This window comes from Acipenser ruthenus, chromosome 5, assembly GCF_902713425.1.
Source record: "Acipenser ruthenus chromosome 5, fAciRut3.2 maternal haplotype, whole genome shotgun sequence".
In the NCBI taxonomy this organism is placed as follows: Eukaryota; Metazoa; Chordata; class Actinopteri; order Acipenseriformes; family Acipenseridae; genus Acipenser; species Acipenser ruthenus.
In genome coordinates, this window is record NC_081193.1 from 34,480,497 (window position 1) to 34,501,493 (window position 20,997).

At 40.0% G+C, this 20,997-nt stretch overlaps 1 protein-coding gene across 1 annotated transcript in view; it reads right to left on the bottom strand.

Moving 5' to 3' along the window:
* Positions 1-3,372: 3,372 nt before the first annotated feature.
* Positions 3,373-20,997, bottom strand: part of LOC117403174 (small ribosomal subunit protein uS5m-like) — a 54,061-nt gene continuing 36,436 nt past the window's right edge. Inside the window, exons 6-11 of the mRNA XM_034921173.2 lie at positions 17,711-17,801; positions 16,764-16,810; positions 10,783-10,840; positions 10,199-10,261; positions 5,467-5,603; positions 3,373-4,137 (exon numbers count right to left, since the gene is read on the bottom strand). Coding sequence (XP_034777064.2) covers positions 3,913-4,137; positions 5,467-5,603; positions 10,199-10,261; positions 10,783-10,840; positions 16,764-16,810; positions 17,711-17,801 — 621 coding nt within the window. The 3' untranslated portion in view covers positions 3,373-3,912. The remainder of the gene's footprint in view (positions 4,138-5,466; positions 5,604-10,198; positions 10,262-10,782; positions 10,841-16,763; positions 16,811-17,710; positions 17,802-20,997) is intronic.

A 20,997-nucleotide genomic window follows, 5' to 3' on the forward strand; every position in this document is an offset into this window, starting at 1 on the left:
TCAGGGGAAACATATTGCCATAGGTATTTTTTTAAAAGTATATAACAATCTTAAATAATTTCTGACCTATGACCAAAGGTTACAACATATGTTGTTTCAAAATAGTTATTTTTTTATGAAATATGATCAAGAATTATAAAGCAGCTTGTGCTAGATAAGATATTCTTTTACAGGGATGTTTAAAATGCTTCAGCAAAGTGTTATGGAGGTGCCATATTGAGTGCTCACAATGTACAATACATATACTCTAAGATGCAAACAGTATACTGTACTCTTAAATAGGCTTATATAGTATTTTGGAGTATTAATTCCATGAACTCTATAGTACTTGTAAAGTTCTATAGAAAATATATTATTATATGATGCAATTTAACCACCTGTATATGAATTAGGAATCCTTACTGAGTTTTTGAAAGAAGTGACTTACTTGAAACCTTGTGTCACTAGTTTTACACTGTGATGACTCTAAAAAGAGCCTTGCTCCAAAGCATTTTGAATGCAGCTTTTTTTTAATTCAATATTTTCAGATGATTCAGATTTTGAATTTAAGAGGAGTTTAATATAACGTGAACATATATATGTTACCAAACCACATGCATTTAAAAAAAAAAAAACTGCCACCAAATTATACTTACTATTTTTAAATCTTGCTGCAAGTCATGAAATATATAATTTATCATTTAGTTCTGCTGACTGCTTCAGAATACCTTGGCAAAATAAGCAGCATTATTACAGTATTAATCCGTTTTCCAGGGGATATTTGTAGGTCTCTAATGGCAAAGTCCACAGCAGCCGTGAGCAATGTCCCCCATATATAGGAGGTAAGCTTTTTTTTATCCATATTCAGTCAGCAAAAAAAAAAAAACATTTCAAGCATAATATGTTATGCTACATTTCTCCAGAGCAAAATGCAACCTTATTTTAATGTTGGTACCAATTACTGATCCCAGTCCTCATCTCCATCACTCTTTGATGACTCATACCAGTGCAGCTGTGGAATACAAATGGCAAGCCTGCACTTGTGTCATTGGAAACTCTTTCACTCCATAAATACACTGTATCCATTTTAGGGCTTTGTAAAAGCAATCGATTAATTGGCCATACAAAATGAATTTAATTATACCATAATATACCATTGCTTTAAAATAAAAGCTTGTGCACAACACTGGAATGTGAGGGGTAATTAACTCTAATATAGCTTTACGTGTGGTACTGTATGAGTACCGGCATAAAAATGTTTCATCTAGAGATGTGTGAACCGGTTCCTTTGAAACCGAACCCAGTTCCTGCTTTGGAACCGTCGAACCGGATTCAAATATCAAGGAGCCGGTTCCAGTGAGAACTGTTGTTTTTAATACAACTGATTATTAAAAATATCAAAGACTTTTAATTTCTGTCAAAAATACATTTGATAACTATAATTGACACAGTCATACTTAGAAAAAGCCCTGAAAAAACAGGCACTTAGCTAGACTAGACATTTGCGATTTGTTGTCCTTGTTTTGGAATACTGACTGATCATTGCTGTGATGAGTTTAGTTTGACTTATTTTTTGCTCTGCGATTGTTGTCTTTCTAATGGTTTTTATGCTGATTTAGAACTGTAGGACTAGTGCTTGTTTATATGTATATAAGACGCCCCACACCCCTTCTGCCCTACACTGGCATACAGATATGTTTTCTAAATAGTTTGGGAACCGGTTCGGACCGGATTCCAAAAATCTCCTCAAATGCAGTTTTATCAGCTGTGCGTGGCACTGATTGTACAGTGGAATGTCGCATATCCGACCGTCACATAACCACCCTGATCAATTAACCGCCTCGCTAAATAAATAAATGAATAAATATTAAAATGAGGCTACGAGAGTAATGGCATTGGCAGCAAGTGCAGTGTCCACGATGGAAACAGAAAGAAAGCGTTATAGCAATCATCCTTTTGGTGCGTTCCCTTTTAAGAGACGGGCTGTGTGCGTGTGTCAGTCAGCTGTGTGTAGAAGTGACGTTTCAATACACCAGTTGAGAAAGCTTTGTTTTACTTTTTTTTGTGCAATGTGTTTATATGATGGAGCGCACGGTTGCAGATATTGGCAACTTTTAAATACATTTGAATTAAACAAAGCAAGCTTCATAAACGCAATGCTTAACGGACGTTTGTTTAAAATAGCCGAAGCAATATTTAAACCGAGATTCTTATTGGCTGTTGGCAATATCAAGTAAGAGCGCAAAGTACCATGACATGAGATATTATGAAAGCAGAACCAGGGAGGCAGGGACTTCTAGAGTTAAGAAAGAAGCTATCAGTTGCAGGTTACTGTACATTTACCTATTTTTTTTTTTTTTTTTTTAAAAAGCTTTGCATGGAGATGGCTTATAGTAAACCGCATATTGTAGCCCAATTAATATCGTTTACGTTTGCTTACTTTTAAAGCAAATAATTTCCCTGTGTTTAAAGTAGTTTGAGTGTTGTTTTTGTTCACTAACCTATTTATGCATGTGTAAATGTCATTTTCTACAGATGTTCACAAATCTGACTTTTTCACATATCCACCTACAGCCCAGTCCACATGGGGTTGGATATGCGACCTTGTACTGTACTTAAATAAACTAGATGTGGTCATCAATCAGGAAACGCAGACGGAGCACGCAGTCCAGTTTGAAAAATACATTGTCGAAAAACATTAAGAACAGTATTATTCCCAGGTTTAACAGTTCATTTTGAAACTCCAAAGCAGCGAAAACTATATACAGTCAGTTTTCTTCAATGTGCACAATTTATTTACATGTTGTTTACCAGGAATACAAGCCTGTCGTCCTGCTCTGGATCCAAGGCGACGCACTTTTTGTTTAAATTGAATACACAGAGGGCGCATGCTTACAAAGCATTTTCAGAACGGATTCGCTGGTAGTCAGGATGGGACCCGCAAATCAGATGCTAGCTAACACAAGCAGGAAAAGAAGAGCACGCCCACTGCTTGTCTTTGGACAATACTGTAAATAGCAAGGCTTTCGGTACAGTTTTGTTGATAAACTTAAATAATGTTATTAACTATGCGCATTACAAAATTGTAACTATTTAAATCAATTATCCGATGTATATAATGAGGAATGGAATCGGTTGAAAAATCGATTTTAGATTTAATCGTAGCAGCCCTGATGTGTATGCAGTGGTTCCTCAAATGGCAACCACATTGGATTTTGTAAGTCACCATTGCAGCAACCAATTTCTTCAAGTAAATGAAGAACAAATACACCACACAGTTGTTCTCCATTGGTGCTACTGTACTTGTGAGGAGCAGCAGGGGTAGCAAGAAAGATTTCTAACAATACTGGCAGGAAATAAAATAAATCAATAAAAAGACAACTAAGACAGTGCTTCATCATTGTAGCATACGATTATTATTTTCTGCATGATCATAAATAAATCTAGCTATAAGCATTATTTATTCATACAGATTTCAGATTCTTGGTGTTATTTATTCATACAGATTTCAGATTCTTGGTGTTATTTATTCATACAGATTTCAGATTCTTGGTGTTATTTATTCATACAGATTTCAGATTCTTGGTGTTATGTTGTACAGGCAGAGCAGTACAAGTAGCAATATAATAGGCCTGAAAGTCTGTAAAAAAACAAACCACCAACTTAAAACGATGTCCATTTATTTACAGTGGATTGTGAATCAAAAACTCACCAATAGGAACATATTTATAAATCAGCTTCCTCTACTGCTGGACTTAAAATATTTTTTGCACATGACATATTACACAACTTTGTAGGCAAACTCCTCGCCTGTTGACCATTGGATGTCTACTGTATATGTCCAGCAAAGGAAAGTAATCATTCTCTGCATCTCCACTGCAAGGATAGCTGTGCTTCACTTGTATTTGGACCACCAGTTGGTTCTGTAGCAGATCACCAGATGGTTCTTTTCACACTGGCCCAGATGGAGCGCTTCATTCCTTGAGCTGCCTTCACATCGTCCCAGTCCAGCTTTGTGTCTGGGATCTCGTCCTCTGGCTCGGGATGCTCCCTGGCTCCTCTGTGAGGGGAGGCGACGATGATTGGCAGCGGCCCGCACACATTCTGAAACTCCACCACATGCAGCTGTTTATTCTCCGCTAGGTTCTGGTGGGTTTCCTACAGAGGGAGAAACAAAGCTTTTTTTGTTTTTGTTTGGGTTTTTGCATGCCATCCCCAATCTGTGGTTATAGAAATGAATTGTTCCTTTTTTTTTTTTTACTACTCGGTTTTAATGATATTACAGCACTACCATTTTTTCCCCCACTTCATTCCTATATCAAAAACATCCTTTCACTATGCATGGTTCAAGAATGGTTTTACCAAGAGTCCATGGGGTCTACTTTATCTGTACATCACTGGATCTTAATACAGCCACAATAAAACTCTTAACCCGGCTCCATCATGGACATCACTGTATTTTTATTACATTAAGTGATTTTTGTAAGAATCACTCAGAAGAAACTCCCTTGCACTAGTTGTCATAAAACAGCCTTTTCTGAATTATTTCAGTGGTGTCAGTATTAAGATACCCTGTCACTATTTAGACCAATTGAACACACCCCATTGTAACTGTTTAGTTTAATTGGGCATGACATCTATTCTAATACAGCAATAGAGATAAATACATTCAAGTAAACCAAGTACAAATGACTATACTCCAAACAGTAACAGTGGGTAAATCTCAGTCCTGCCTTAATGCATGACAAGAGAGAACACAACAGTGGAAATGCTGCTACTGTCATCCCCTCTTTTAATTACATGAAGTCTATGTATTGCTGTACTTTATTTGGATATATTATAAAATGGATGGGGAGACCATCTGATCCCCGCAAAGATAAAAACCCTGCATTATAAAAAAGTGAAAGATTTTCTCCTGAAGTACGATCTAAATGAACAACATTTTCAGTAACTAACTGCAATCCATATACATCACTGATTCACTCTCTGTATATCATTATGCAAGTGGAACAAGCTTAATGCAGCAAAGTTAATTAAAACCCTCATTTCTGCGTTTGGGGATTTTGGCTACACCAGAAAACAGCAGGAAATTGTTATTTGAAAAACAAAGAAAACAAACAACTTGTCAACACCCTTGTATAACTTGTGATGTATTGAACTGGGTAGATCCTAGGGGCTGCACATTTACACACATATTAAAATGTGAATAAACTGCTGAATGAGCTTTTACGAATCACCTCAGCCACGGGAATCAAAATGTCAAATGTCTGTCAAAGATTTTCAGGTTTGGTAACTTTTACATTCCAAAAATAATAGACTAATAGCAATTTAGATTAAAGAGAGAATCTAGCCCTAGGTACCCAAGTTTTTATTTCTCTTCATACTATATATGTAATGTGTTACCTAGAATATGTGATATTCAAGCTAAATCAATTCTAACAACATTAAAAAGATATACATATTCTCAGTACCCAAAAGAATCATTACCTGTTTTGCCAATCCCTGGAATAAGGCTCTTGTAATGTTGAGCAGATTTGTTGATCCAGAAACCTTAGCATACATGTCTTCAATGCCAATTAGTTTGCACATAGTAATGACAGCTCTGTGACAATGCAGTCCATATCCTGGAGAAATGGTCAAAAACAAAAATTGTAATAATTGTGTGATGTCATAATTGTAAACATAAAATCACAATAACACAGTCACAAGTTAATATGCGTTTGACCTGCTGTACTTTTACGAACAGTGCAAATTTTATGCAGGTAGAAAGATGATCAACTTGGTGAATTCAGTACAGCTGCAAAAAGCCTGCAGTTACTGTGACTGTGATAACACGAGGCAGGTGTTTGCTAATCGTTTTTAAACTAAAGTGATTCTGAGGACTTTTGATTTAAACTACATTTCTTTTCTGTTGACAAAACACTGGTCTCACTTAAAATGTAAAACTTAACTGTATGTTTTGGTATTAAAGCAATTAGGGGGCTGGTCCCACCTTATGAGTGCAAGGTGAGCTTAAGTGTCTGTTCAGGTTAAAAAACCAACAGCATCTAGTGAATCAAGTTTCCTTTTGTATTGCTGTCAATATGCAGTACGTGTACACAATACTGGTTCACTAGATTTTGTTTAGTTTATGAGAGGACCAACAGGAAACAAAAGATTTAGACATCACTAATTACACAATCACATGTCAATCAAATTCAAACTACAGTATAAAAAATGTTAAGTTATTTATTCATATATATATATATATATATATTTTTTTAAATATGACAAAAGTTAAAGAATTGACTGTTCAGCCCCATAAAACAATCCACCAAAGGGGTTGAATTATTTATTTATTTATTCCTGTAGGACAGGGATTGATTTTATTTATTTTTTTCTCAAACAAACACAGTGGTGACTCAAGCTGTCAGTTTTCAACAGGAGCACCAGCAGTACCGAGGCAGACCAATTGAACCTTTTTAATTTCTTACAAATTATATAAGGCAAACAATCCAACATTTCTACTGTTTATTGTGAAAAAGAGCAATGTTGTTTTTATGTAACAGTACAAAATTGACAGGATTCCATAACTTTTTTTCTCTACATTTGCTAACAGCATATTACCCCCTTCCATTTTTTAAATAAAGCTGTACACATCGATCCAGACTCCAACATCAAAGTAGCACTACAAGCTTTATCAACAGGATCCTCTACTTTACAACAGGGTCCTAGGGAACACAGATGCAGAGGCAACATTTCATATATATATATACAACATTTAAAAAACCTTCAAGACCCTCCAAGACCTTCTCCCATACCGTGAAATCTTGCTGCAAGCAGCTTAGTAAGTCACTGCTTTCATCAAGCTGGATGCTGTTTTTAGACAGCCTGAATTATTTATATGCAGCTGAATTCCATCACCATTCAGAGAGCTTGATCCCAAAATCTTTTGCAAAGGCCAACCTGTTGTCATTTTTCAAAGTCTTTTACCAGCAATTTATCCTGCTCAGAAAGCCTTACCAAGCTCAGGGGAACGCATTTAACCCATGCTTTTTCCCCCAGATCTTTTTTGTAGATCACCCACCCTCGCCCCGTAAGTTTTATTGTCCAGCTGGGCTGCTGATTCTCTGCAGTGACTTAATTCCTTTCTTTACTGTAGTGTAGTTCACGCTCAGTGATGGGAATCCTAGACTGAATACAGCTGCAGCTGGTGGTCTCTTGGACATTGTCAGTGATACAGATTAGTTTGGCTGTTTCCGTCTCCCAGACAAGCATACTTTGTGTATATACAAATACTCATAACTGCTGACCTGTGTAGCCAAATTTGATTAAACGTAACATGATAATTATGGTACAATGATTACATTTAGAAGTTCTCCGAAAAAAAAAAGAATAAAAAAAAACTGTGTTTTCTATTTTCTCTCCTTAAGAATCCTAATGTTTAAAGACAATTTACAGGTGACAATGCAAATGACACAAATCTTTTACTGGTAAACCTTTTTTTAAATAATCCACCATTCTATGAATTCTATAAGGCCTATTAAAAAATGATTCAGTACCATCAGCCAATCAGCTTCCAGATCTAGCGGGCTTTAATAACACTTAAAATCAATCTGCACAAATGCCAGCTTTTTCATTTTGACTTGCCATAATGAAAGCTCAATTAATTAATACTTTGCAACAACAAAAGCAACCAGTCCTGTACCTGCAACTGCCAAATCAGCCAATCACAGCCTGTCAGCTCGACTGGAGCTCAGCATCTTTCAGCAACAACAAACTGAGACACGGATGATTCAGTAATACTGCTCTGTCCAGATAAACTAGAAGCAACTCTGACAAGTAAAAACGTATTTGTTTAATACATTTATTTTAGTTTTTCTTTAAATTATGTATGTGATCCTTTAGAAAATCTTCGGCACTATTTTCTAAAACTTTTCTCAGTGGAAGGGTACCCGGCGAATCATTACAGATAGAAGGTCAATCTAGGTTTTAAATGTTGTTTTAAAGGAAATAAATGAGAAAAATCTCCAGTCGAGGTCATCTAACTACACTATTGCTTTAATAAAAACAACTTCAAGCATCATTAAGTTTTACTTTTCAGTACAACTAGATTTGCTAAAAAAAATCACCAGTTAGTCTTTTCCACAGTAATAAATACTAAACATATATTCAATACTATTACAGACTATGTTTCTATAATATTTTAATAAAAAGACTACATTTCTAAAGGTCTGTAACATAATATAAGTAAAATGTTATGCTATGTTAACCCTCATGCTTTTTTAATATAAGCATATTCTTGAGACTAGTACAAAAAGAAAATCAAAAACACACAATAAAGGTGCAAGTAATCTAAACACATGCTGTCTGAATTCTTTATACCACATGTGTTTTTTTGCTGTTTTGCAAGTGTCACTTCTGTAATATGAGCATCCTTGGAGAGGAAATAAGAGAGAGATTAGAGGGGTAGAGGTAAGTACAGGCGCACTGCAAATAATTGCAGATGCAAAATCCAAATTCCATTGCGGCCAGGCAATTATTTTGCATTGCGCCCTATGTAAGCTTAAGAGCAATGCAAATTACTCAGACACAAATAATGATCTGCAATTATTTAATCGGCCATACTTGCAGAGATAGCTGTCCCTAGATTGATAATGGGGTCTAGCTCATCCCTCAATTCAGCTGTTACCATAGTCCTTCAAATTTAAGACACGTTTTTTTAACCATTTTTTGGTTCTCAAAAATAGCCTGCGTCTTAAATTCGAGTACTGTCTAGTGATGCATGTATTAAAAATCGCCAACAAAAGACGTGACTACCCAAATACACAAACAGTTATGTGATTGACTGCCGAAAAAAACAACAAAGGCGTCTGCCTGAATACACAAGCAGCAACGTGACTTACTGTTGAGAAAAGAGAAACCAAGCTTCCTGAGGAATTCCAAGAGAAACGTTTACAATTTCAGCATTTCTAACAAACAGTACCAGCTTGGACAGATCGGAAACGCTGATCAAACCCCTGTATTTTTCGACACACCCAGCAATACCACAGTTCACTGCTGTTGCCTGATGCTGTGGAGTGTTGTGTCGTGCTTGCTGTTGCCAGGATGTGTGATGCCCTGAGTGAGTGGTGGTGTGTGTACGACAGAGAAGCCATCTTAAGTATTATACAGTGCGCAGCACAATAAACTCTCTGGTTAATATACAACAACACTGTTTCATGTCAGTTTGTACGATACAACAGCGTAACTGTGGTTGTATCTTTGTAAATGCAGATTTATAAGATGTTTTATTTTTCCTCAAATTGCGGGTGGTAAATTCGAGGGTGTCTTAAATTCGAAGGAATACGGTAGGTCAAGGATGGCCTGCGGAGTGAGAGATAACGCTTTAGCACCGCATCCTCCGACATCCCAAACAAAGTGACCCTGGTATTGAATATGCTGGGTCTTTTTTGTCTTGCCCTTCTCCTCCGAACATGTTCCTGCCTCTCCTCAACAAAAGCCAAGTGTCGCCGCATCAGGAAGTGTACCACACCAGCCATCCTGAAGCCAATGATAGGTCTCTGCAGGTTTGTGCTTTTATACAGCTTTTAGTTACTCACTTTTACAATGGTTTGCACCTTGTAAGAAGAGGTGTAAAGTTTTTGGAGGGTCAGCAATTGCCTAAGTGCAAGACAAAATCCTTACATCACATTATACATTGTTTGCGCCCACTTAGTATCCAGATCCCACCCAGATCCCACCCAATTCCATGTTCTTTTCTTCATTTGAATATATTTCAATATAATTGTAATGGATTAATGATGGCAAAGTGCTAATTTGATAGCGAGTGTAGAACGCCAGGTGAACACCATTCTTTACATATGCCGCATTTTCTGCGGCCGGTAAAATCAGACTTTACAGCAGCTAAATGCGATTCACAGCAGCATTATGGGGGTATTGCACCCGCAAATCACTTTGCGCGTATCCTTACATCTACCTCACAGTATCTAATCTTGTTTATGCACTTCGCATTAAGCACTGACATCCCTCATGAAACTAATAAGGATATAGGCTAGTGTAAACTTAGACAGAAAAACTGCTTGTTTTAAAACCATATTCTCCCGAAGTATTGGATGCTTGAGTGGTCAATGTGTTTTTCTCTTCTTATTAAAAAATACATTATTCTTGTTCACTTCCAGTGCGCAAAATTATAAATAGAGTAATAAATACAGCATTAAAAAAAAAAAAAATGTAATACCTCTGTTTTGCTTCTTCATCCTGATGGTTGTTCTCTTGAATTTGGAATTAATATCATGATAAACTATTTAAAAACAAAATATATGAAAACAAGGTTATAAAAACAACCTCGTCCCAAAGACACTCCAGGTAAACAAGTGAGATCGTGCTCAGGTCAAGCATCACCTATTAGTCAGTTTGAATGCACTACCCCAGAGTTCTGCGGATCTCTTGGTTCAAGTTATGTTTAACAAGCTATACAGTAAGGCAACTTTAGAGAAAAACTAAATCAACTGGAGTTTACGTTGAAAAACAAATCTAAAATGGGCATAGATATACATATTATAATATTAGATACATTTAATGGTCTGCTGTTTTGAGTGGAGATATCTTTGCTAGAGTAATACTGCAATAACAGTCTGCAGTTAATCTGCCCTAGAACTGTATACAGGTCTGCTGTGTTGAAAGAGTTCAATACGGCATCTACACAAACTTCTCATACTGTAAACACACGTGGCCCCAGGGAAAGCATTGGTATTAGTGTTTCTAAAACCTATGCAACTAGAAGAGGTCTCTCAAAGGATGTACTTTAATTGCTTTACTTACTAGTATGGTTCTGGTACCTCTCTATGTAGTACAGATAATGAATAGCTCTGTTCTTCGCCTAGAAAACAATAAAACAATGCATCACTAGTTAATTCACGGGGCGTGAGCTGGGTTGAAGAGTAAGGCAGAAGAAGCAGCAAGGAGCTGTTAGTAGGACAGAAGGTGGTCACTGACTGAGGGCGACGATGCCGACACATCCCAGGGGTAGAGGACCCAGCAACCGAAATGAGATAGACAAGATGATCGCTGACTGAGGGCGACGATGCCGACACATCCCAGGGGTAGAGGACCCAGCAACCGAAATGGGATAGACAAGATGATCGCTGACTGAGGGCGACGATGCCGACACATCTCAGGGGCGAAGGACCCAGCAATCGAGGACAGGATAGAAAAGAGGTCGCTGACTGAGGGCGACGATGCCGACACATCCCAGGGGCAGAGGACCCAGCAACCGAAAACACTAATGAGGGTTATGACTCGAAAAGCCGCCCCTCGAGAGGAGATTGGAGAGGTACCCAGCATCTGAGACTTCTGTAAGAGGCGCTCGTAAAACCCCTGATAGGCCGAGACGTCACGCTGCCTGGGACCTGAAATAAGGACAAAGCATTGAGGTTAGTATAGGACTCAGCACGAGTGACCACGTCCTGAAAGAGAGGCAGAATAGAACAGAGCCTCGAGTAAGGCAAGATGAGCGCAGGAGCTGCGACAGGACAGAGTTTGGCCGGGGGTCCGCTCTGACTCACATGGTGAGAACCCCCCTGAAGGTAAGGGAGGCGGATGCCTAGCCCTGAGGTCGGGGAAGTGAGACTCACTTGCCCCCCAGAGACGACCGATGCGAAGGCATGTAAGAAGGAGGAGGAGGGGAGGAGGAGGAAAACGAAACACTAGACAGAAAAGGTGCAGGTGATCAGGGCTTAAATAGAAAATAGATGCTAATTAAGAGGAAATTAGAAAATTGGGAGATTGAAGAATTGGAAGCACCCAGCTCCACGCCCCCTGAACCACGCAAGCTAACATTTCACGGGGCGTGAGCTGGGTTGAAGAGTAAGGCAGAAGAAGCAGCAAGGAGCTGTTAGTAGGACAGAAGGTGGTCACTGACTGAGGGCGACGATGCCGACACATCCCAGGGGTAGAGGACCCAGCAACCGAAATGAGATAGACAAGATGATCGCTGACTGAGGGCGACGATGCCGACACATCCCAGGGGTAGAGGACCCAGCAACCGAAATGGGATAGACAAGATGATCGCTGACTGAGGGCGACGATGCCGACACATCTCAGGGGCGAAGGACCCAGCAATCGAGGACAGGATAGAAAAGAGGTCGCTGACTGAGGGCGACGATGCCGACACATCCCAGGGGCAGAGGACCCAGCAACTGAAAACACTAATGAGGGTTATGACTCGAAAAGCCGCCCCTCGAGAGGAGATTGGAGAGGTACCCAGCATCTGAGACTTCTGTAAGAGGCGCTCGTAAAACCCCTGATAGGCCGAGACGTCACGCTGCCTGGGACCTGAAATAAGGACAAAGCATTGAGGTTAGTATAGGACTCAGCACGAGTGACCACGTCCTGAAAGAGAGGCAGAATAGAACAGAGCCTCGAGTAAGGCAAGATGAGCGCAGGAGCTGCGACAGGACAGAGTTTGGCCGGGGGTCCGCTCTGACTCACATGGTGAGAACCCCCCTGAAGGTAAGGGAGGCGGATGCCTAGCCCTGAGGTCGGGGAAGTGAGACTCACTTGCCCCCCAAAGGATGGACCCCCGGCACCTCACGAAAACTCCCACACCGTGCGACAAACAAGAGACAGTACATGCCTACGCATAACATAAACAAAAGACCAGAAGGACCAACAGGACAAACAGAGGGAGATTAGTAATTTGTTAGTAGGATGCGACTATGTGTATACCTGCCGCTCAGTGGAGAGGAAAAAACCCCTTGAGGCCGATTAGGGGAAAACCTCTGGTGGCTCCGGCAGACAGGTAGCCCCCACTCCGGGCATGCTAGCGATTTTAAAATGGGCTGCAACTTTATGAGAGGAGAATGAATGAATGAAAGAATCCACTGCAGAAGAGGGCCAACTCCCCACACTCATGATCTGACTGTGATTGATGTTGGCCCTTGCAGTAGAGGGGGCTGTGCCTACAGAATGATTTGGGGGGTGGGGTAGGGGAGGCGTGCTCTGGAGGCGAGGTAGGTTGAGATCCAGTGACGAGTGATCCGAGGAGTGGGGTAGAGTAGAGGAGGGAGGCTTGCTCTGGAGGGTGGAGAGATGGGTTGAGAACCAGTGATGAGAGATGATAGGAGCGAGAGGAATCAATTAACTGAGGGTCCTTGGGGGGGGGGGGGGTAGAGGAAGGAGGCTTGCTCTGGAGGGTGGAGAGGTGGGTTGAGAACCAGTGATGAGAGATGATAGGAGCGAGAGGAATCAATTAACTGAGGGTCCTTAGGGGGGTAGAGGAAGGAGGCTTGTTCTGGAGGGTGGAGAGGTGGGTTGAGAACCAGCGATGAGAGATGATAGGAGTGAGAGGAATCGATGAACCGAGGGTCTAGGGGGCGGGGGGGTTAAGGTTTCTTGCTGGGGAGATACCTTGATGTTGAAAAGAAGGGAAGATAGTGGATTCTACTTGACAGCTGAATGAACTAACCATGCTGAAATTGATCCATCTTGGAGGTACGGCCAAATGATGAAGTAAATTAGAAGCAGAAGAAACTTCGAGTTCTGAGGAGACTGAAGAAGGCTGAGATGCAGAGAAATACCTTGACATTGAAAAGAATGGGCAGATAGGGGACTCTGCTTGACCGCTGAATGAAGTGACCACGCTGAAATGGATCCGTCGTGGAGGTACACAACTGAATGATGGAGTAAAATTAGAAGTAGAAGAAACTGTGGATTCTGAGCTCCTGAGAAGACAGAAGAGGGCTCAGATGCAGATGATCTCCATAGGTAGATCCTTGTATGGGGTGAAGTGGCGTTTCCGAAGAGCAGAATGAGCAAACAGAGAATGTTCATTGATGTAGACAGGCGGGAAGGGGAGGCAGAAGGGAAGGCTCTTAAGAATCTCACGGAGGGTCAGGCGAACTGCTGGTATGGAGAAAATGGGGGGGGGGGGAAGAGAGAGAGAATCCCTACCATGGATGATGAAAGCCAGGATCTGGTTTGTTTGAAGGAATAGGATGAATCTGATTCTGGGCACAGAAGGCTGAACACACTGATCAAGCTGTCGAATATGAAGCTCTCGAAGAAGGGCGAGGGATGCAGACATGAAATGCGGAGCAGATTGAAGCATGTTACTGAGAGTAGGATTCAGTCAAATAGCAGCTGATGAAGCTGGGGAGTCTGGAGGGGGGGGGGCAGCAGATGGGACCAGCTGACGGAACTTGGATACCGAAAGTAGAGGCCGAAGGGGAGCTGGAATTGAGGGTTGAGGTAGCGGCTGGAACTGAACGAACATTGCAAATTGACTGCTGGGGAAGCTCAGCACCCTTTGTGCTCCATTTTATTCAGAGATTGGGTTTCACAACTCCAGTCATTCTCCTAGTAGTGGAACTCCTTAACTCATAATCAAGACAGATTTCCAGTCTCATACCACGTCTCTCACCATGCATTAATGCTGTAATATTTGAGAGGATGTGAGGACATCCGAATAGATTGCTGAGAAGGTCAAGCACCTCGTATTTTGATTAGATGGGGATTAGCATTAGCCTTGATTGTGGAATGCTGCCGTGATCTGCATATTGGAGGAAAACGGAAGCGTTGGAAGCTCTGGAGTAGTGCAGGTACAGATTTAAACTGTAAACTAAAGCAACTTTGCATGCTATAATAGTGAGTAGATCTGAAGAGGGAGCATAGATCTGCTGCAGTGAGGAGCAATTAACAGAGGGGACGGGATCTGCTGAATGGTGCAGAGATCTAAAGAAGTAACGATGAAGCGCGGTCAATGATGAGCAGTGGTCTGCTGCAGAAAGAGAGATCTGCTGAAGCAGTGATCTGTTATTGTGAATGGTGGACTACCATTGGAAGAGTGTGGTGGTCTGCTGCAGAGCGCAGAGATCCGCTGAAGCAGTGATCTGTAATGGTGAACGGTGGACTGCCATCGGTAGTGTGGTGGTCTGCTGTAGAGCACAGAGATCTGCTGAATGCGGTGGATATTGGTCTTTGAGTGAAAAGTGATTTAGATAAAGCCAGAGATGAAGAATGCATAGCTGAGGCCGCTGTAGAACCTGAGAGGATAAAGAATGCGTTGCTCTGAGGCTATTGCAAAATCTATTGATTTGGTCGGAAGCAGTCTGAGTGTATTGTCTAATCGCAGGGTAGGAGGACACTTGACTGAAATGATGATAGTTGTAGGACATGGTTTCCGTTTCTGACTGGCAGCTCACGTTGCTGAAATGAAAACTTGAAGGTTGAATAAAGTGCCTTGGTGAAATTTGTCGGTTTGAAGGAGAGAAGCCAGATGAGGAAGCACGAATCCGGGAACAGGAAGAGGTCACTGGGATGGAAGCCTGGTGCAGGGAAGCTGGAAGTTAATGTGACGGTAGATTCGGAGCATCACAGAAAGCCGACAAGCGCGTGGCTTCATGAGCATGTCCTCGAAGGGTGGGGGTGGTAGGTAGAGTTGAAATTGAAGAATGTCAGTTGATATAGATAGACAAAGGATGAGGCAGGAGTGGAACTCCGAGAATAACTGCGAGAATAAATAGAAAAGCAGTAGTGTCCGAGCTTCGCAGCGATACCAAACTCGTTTAATATATAGAGAGAGAACTTGTGGTATTATACTGCCATCCAGAGGTTATGATTGGAATTAAACCATTGACTTGAGTGAAGCAGGGTAGAATCTATGAAGTTATTCCGATTAACATCCTTGTCTATGTAGAACAACATTTGCTTATTCCCTTAGATTTAAATAATAAATGTTCTAGAGATGTTAGGACAGTTAGTCATGTATATAAATAAGTAAACGCAGTACTTAGAGGTCATGATTCGGCTCGTTGAATTCGTCTCCACCAGTTGTGAAAGCGCAGCAACAGGAAGCCGGAAGACAGCAGTACTGAGTCACAGAGCACGCAGAGCCTGATGAAGCTGCCTGGTCACCATCGCAACAAACCACTCCCCACAGTCACTCAAATGAGGGCGTTGCCGTGGTAACCATGGTCTGTAAGGCGCGGGTGGAAAAGTTGCAGTGCAGCACTGTCGTTGGAACATGTTGTGACCAGTCAAACCACGAGCCGCCACTGGTTGAAATGGGCAGGATACGTCTTTTAAAAGGTTGAACGTAGCTGATGGAGGTCCAGGGCAGGATCTTCCGATGGAACGGTAATTGTGCTGGCTCTGTGGGAGCGGGGGGAGGGACGTCTGATTGCGGGCGAGGAGTAAAGAAAGATTCCGCAGCCAAAGCTTAAAGGTGGATTTAATAGATTTAAAGTAAGGCAATCGCTGACAACGTGAATGTCGATGTCTTGTCGAAGGAGCTTGAAAGTTTAGCAGAGGACCAGTCTTTCTGATAAAGTTGCAGACAGGTTAAGTAATGACGCTGCTCTTGAACGGCGCTGTTGCTGGATGGAACGGGAAAGACAAACGTTGGAGCTCTTGAAGCCGAAAAGAGACGCTGTCTGAAAAGTAGGATCACCTGAGCAGGTAGGAAAATGATTGATAACATATCTTGGCAACGCTGTGCAGAGAAATGACCTGCACAGCGAGGCAACGAAGTTTAGATATTTAGCGGTGGAGCACGAAACGACAGCGTCTGAGCGTTTCCTACAAAAACGAAACACTAGACAGAAAAGGTGCAGGTGATCAGGGCTTAAATAGAAAATAGATGCTAATTAAGAGGAAATTAGAAAATTGGGAGATTGAAGAATTGGAAGCACCCAGCTCCACGCCCCCTGAACCACGCAGGCTAACATAACAAAAATCAAAGCTAAAACATTCATTATGCCCACTTGACATGTATTTGTAATACCAATGTTTGAAAAACGTCTTACTTTTCTCAGAGCTGTAGTTCTATCAGCTGCTTTTCCAAGTGCAAAGCCTAGAGAGACAAGAGACTTGTGTATTTATTTTGTATTTAAGAAAATGCTAATAAGCCGTGTTGTAACACAACAGAACTATGCTTGTAATACTGAAGTTGAGAACATTGTGATTAGATATGCTAAACGAACAATTACACAGAGAGAATATGCAAGGCTTAATTTCAAAAGTGGAGGAGGGTTTTAGATGTTTTCAATACAACTCATTTACTTTCCTATTGTTTGCCTTGGGATATGCACAAATTATCTATCGCATTAAGTGGAAATACCTGTTGATGTTGTTAAATTGCAGAACCCATTCAGTATTTTGTGCACATCTCAGAATTAAAACAAATGACAATGAAGAGCCCTACTGTACATAAGGCTCGTCTTGACAAAATGTACAAAAGGCTGTAAGATTTATTGAAGTAATCTGGACTGCTGCAAGTTGGTTCATGATATGTATCATACATAGTATATATTGCTCTTTAAAGTGTTTTGTATTTTGGTAATTCCACTGAAATTCTACTAGCACAAAATATATATATATATATATATATATATATATATATATATATATATATATATATATATATATATAATAATTCAATAATTCAAAGTCAATATGTAAGACTGAACTGACATTTTAAAAAATTGTAATATTTTTCAATTTTGTAATCTGGAGGAATGTGGGCACATCCAGCTTACTTGAATGGTTCCGACGGTACAATGAACAGGCACATGAATCTGTTTACAATGTTATTGCTACATTTCAGACGTACTCTTCAGTCCATGAAGGGCAACATACACTGAAAAGCTATTCAGGTACATGCACATGTTCACAGTATGTGTCTTTTTTTTTTTTTTTAATCAAACGCCATTCAGAGACATAAGTAAACGGTAGGATTTCTTTCCTCTCTCACCTGCAGCACCGTTTCCATTTCCAACAGCAACGAGAGCACTGATTGATCTCTTTCTTCCCTCCTTTGCAGTCATGTTAAACACACTTTTCACCTGGGAAAAAATAACTTAATTTAGAATACACATGCAAACCTTTTAATATATTATAGGCACTGTATTACTAGCACAGTTCCTGAAGAAATTAGTTTTATTGTGTATTATACATCTTAGCCCGAATGGTACATTTTTGTCAATAAATAAATAAATAAATAAATAAATAAATAAATAAATAAATAAACAAACAGGGACACAGTACTAAAGGGCACCACAGTAAAAATACTGTCTTAAAATACGGGTGGTTTATTTTTTTTAATTGGGCAGTGTTGATAAAACGTTATTTTATTTTTTTACTGATCTGCACACACTACAACTTCTCTTGGTCTATAACTCTGTTTTATCCACTCCAGTAGAAAACAGTATTTGATCTTTTATCTGCAGCATGGTTTGTGTCTTGTCTGAGCTTGATATCTGCTGTTGTACCAGAAGGGGGCAGTCATGATACAGTAATGAACTGATCTTTGGAAGAAACATACAGTAAGTGGCCATTATCGAACAGTTTTGGAGGAAAATGCTTTCAGTCAACCATCCGGTCTAAACCCATCACATCTACCTTCAAACCATGTGAAGCCTTTTCAAGTCTGCTGATACTCTGCTGTGGCAGTTTTCATACCAGTTGCCAAGGCCTCCTGATCTACCAAATTAAATAGGCTTTACCTCCCAACCTTCTTTTGCTGTTATATAACTCCAACAAATCAGCTTAATGATTAATCACAAAGGGTCTTTCCACAGTAAAAGAAAATACATAAACATTTACTATACACCTGATTCAGTTTCATCATATGACGGGGTACTGCAATGCAGAAAGCTATTACGTATTGACCTTTTTAAATGAAATAAAGGAACTTTTTTTTTTTTTCACCAAAATATGCAGGCTACTTTTGATTTCTGTATTGGGAGTTACTTGAAAACAAGATTCCCCTGTGAAAAGAAGCATGACCTCCGCTCTTCACTATACATGCGAATACAAAGAACTGTCAAACGTAATGGTCTTTTGTCTATTTTATATGCCTTCGTAGGAAACCACAGTTAACCAATAATAGATGATCATTATTATGGAGGTTTTTTTTGCAACACATGGGCTAAGATAGCATGTCTCAGCAGAATTTATCCCAATCCCCACAAAATGGAGCAAACTCCTTAAAATCCGACAACATTCCCTACCCGGGTACTTTATGCAAACAGGTCGATCACACTATTCATGCAGAGACATCGCGTGCTATTTGCACAACAGTTGATTAGTCAAGCAAGGATTAATACTTGACATGACATGACAACTATCAAACATTTGTCCAAACTGCAGGAACTTTGAAAGCAGAAGGAAAGAGCAGATGTGAGGGCATGCTTGATGTTGCAACAAGAGTAACCAGACTTGTCACCAACTGTTCTCCCCTGGACAGGAAGGTTAAACCAAGGCTTTCAAATAGCTTGGAGCAATATCTAGTGGAAGCGAATTAACTATTGGAGGAGGATATGAGTAGAATCTTTGTCACAGTGCTGTGAAAGCCAAAACCACTTGCCTTCCAAAAAGAGATCGTAGTACTTAACGGGTTAAAAGGACGCTGAGCACCTCAATGGTTTTCCTACTGATTAAAAATGCATGGCATATAAAATTACTGTATGTAATTGTTTGCGTGCATGCTTTGCATCCATAAATGTCTAAGATGTTAACCCAGAGCCAACATTTTACACCAGAACACTGCAGTACATTGGGTAGCACTGGTCTTTGCAAGCAAAACATTTTTTTTTAAAAAAGGTCCTAGGCTTATACTTGATCCAGATGTTTTTATGTCTTTAAACTAACATTATACAATGTTAGGGAGTGTGTCAATTAAAAAGATATTCCCTAATTAAATAAAAATGTGTGCAACTATAAGACCAAACAAATTACATGATTAACCTGTCAATACCACACTGTGTTATGCGGGAGGCTGACCGTCTCTGGTACTTTTTTTTATTAGTCTAATTCCAAGTGTCTCTCCTCCACAAATGCAATTAAATATGCAAACTATCACCCCAATGGACCATGGCTTCTCTTGAAGCGAGTGCTCACACAAGCAAGCCTTCCTTTGGCATCTTAAGGTTTCCCAGGACACTCAAAGACCCCCTCTATAAATGCTAATCAAGAATGCAGAGATGGACGTGAATGATAATTGCACAGGGGCTTTTTACACTGTAAGCATGTCTGCTTGTGGAGGATTACAGCATGCTGACCTTGAGTATGCCGCTGTCGTTGCCTTCCTTTGCCTCTGCAGTCCATTAACTCCGGAGCTCCATGCTATGAGTTATACCGATGGCATAGCAGGGAATTGGCAGTTGCTTTGCTTTAGGATTAAGGAAACCAGTATTTGTATACTGATTTTTGGTTTGGTTTCTGGATATAATAAGGGGATAGGTCCTTAATTAAGTAAGGATATGTTTGAAGAATATAAATCATATGATCGATTGACTTATAAATAAGTATGATCACCTGCCCTGATTAATTTTCAATCACTGAAATGAAATTATAGCTTTGCTGGACTAATTACATTTTAAGCATTCCTATTGTAAAAAAAAAAAAAAAAAAAATTACAAAAAGATATTTGGTTTTAAAATGTAAAAAAGGCCTGGAACAGAAAGATGGTTTAAGGTGTTGATATATCAATGTAAGATGTAATCGGCTACTTGATGCAAGAGACTGAGCTTGCACTTGCATAAAGTTCAGTTAATGGCTGCTTTTGCAATAAAAACTAGCCATAGTCTCGTGACAAACCTTTTTTCCCCTATAATACAATAGATAACATTACTATCATGGAAAAACTTTCACTTTCGTATATATATAAAAAAAAAAGTAATTTGCAGTATTTCTTCGGATAAATTAATGCAATATAACAACTACGTCAAATATTGAAGCAGGTTATATATATATATGGGCAGCAGTGTGGAGTAGTGGTTAGAGCTCTGGACTCTTGACCGGAGGGTTGTGGGTTCAATCCCCAGTGGGGGACACTGCTGTTGTACCCTTGAGCAAGGTACTTTACCTAGATTGCTCCAGTAAAAACCCAACTGTATAAATGGGTAATTGTATGTAAAAATAATGTGATACCTGTATAATGTGAAATAATGTATAATGTGAAATCTGTATAATGTGAAATAATGTATAATGTGAGATCTTGTAACAATTGTAAGTCGCCCTGGATAAGGGCGTCTGCTA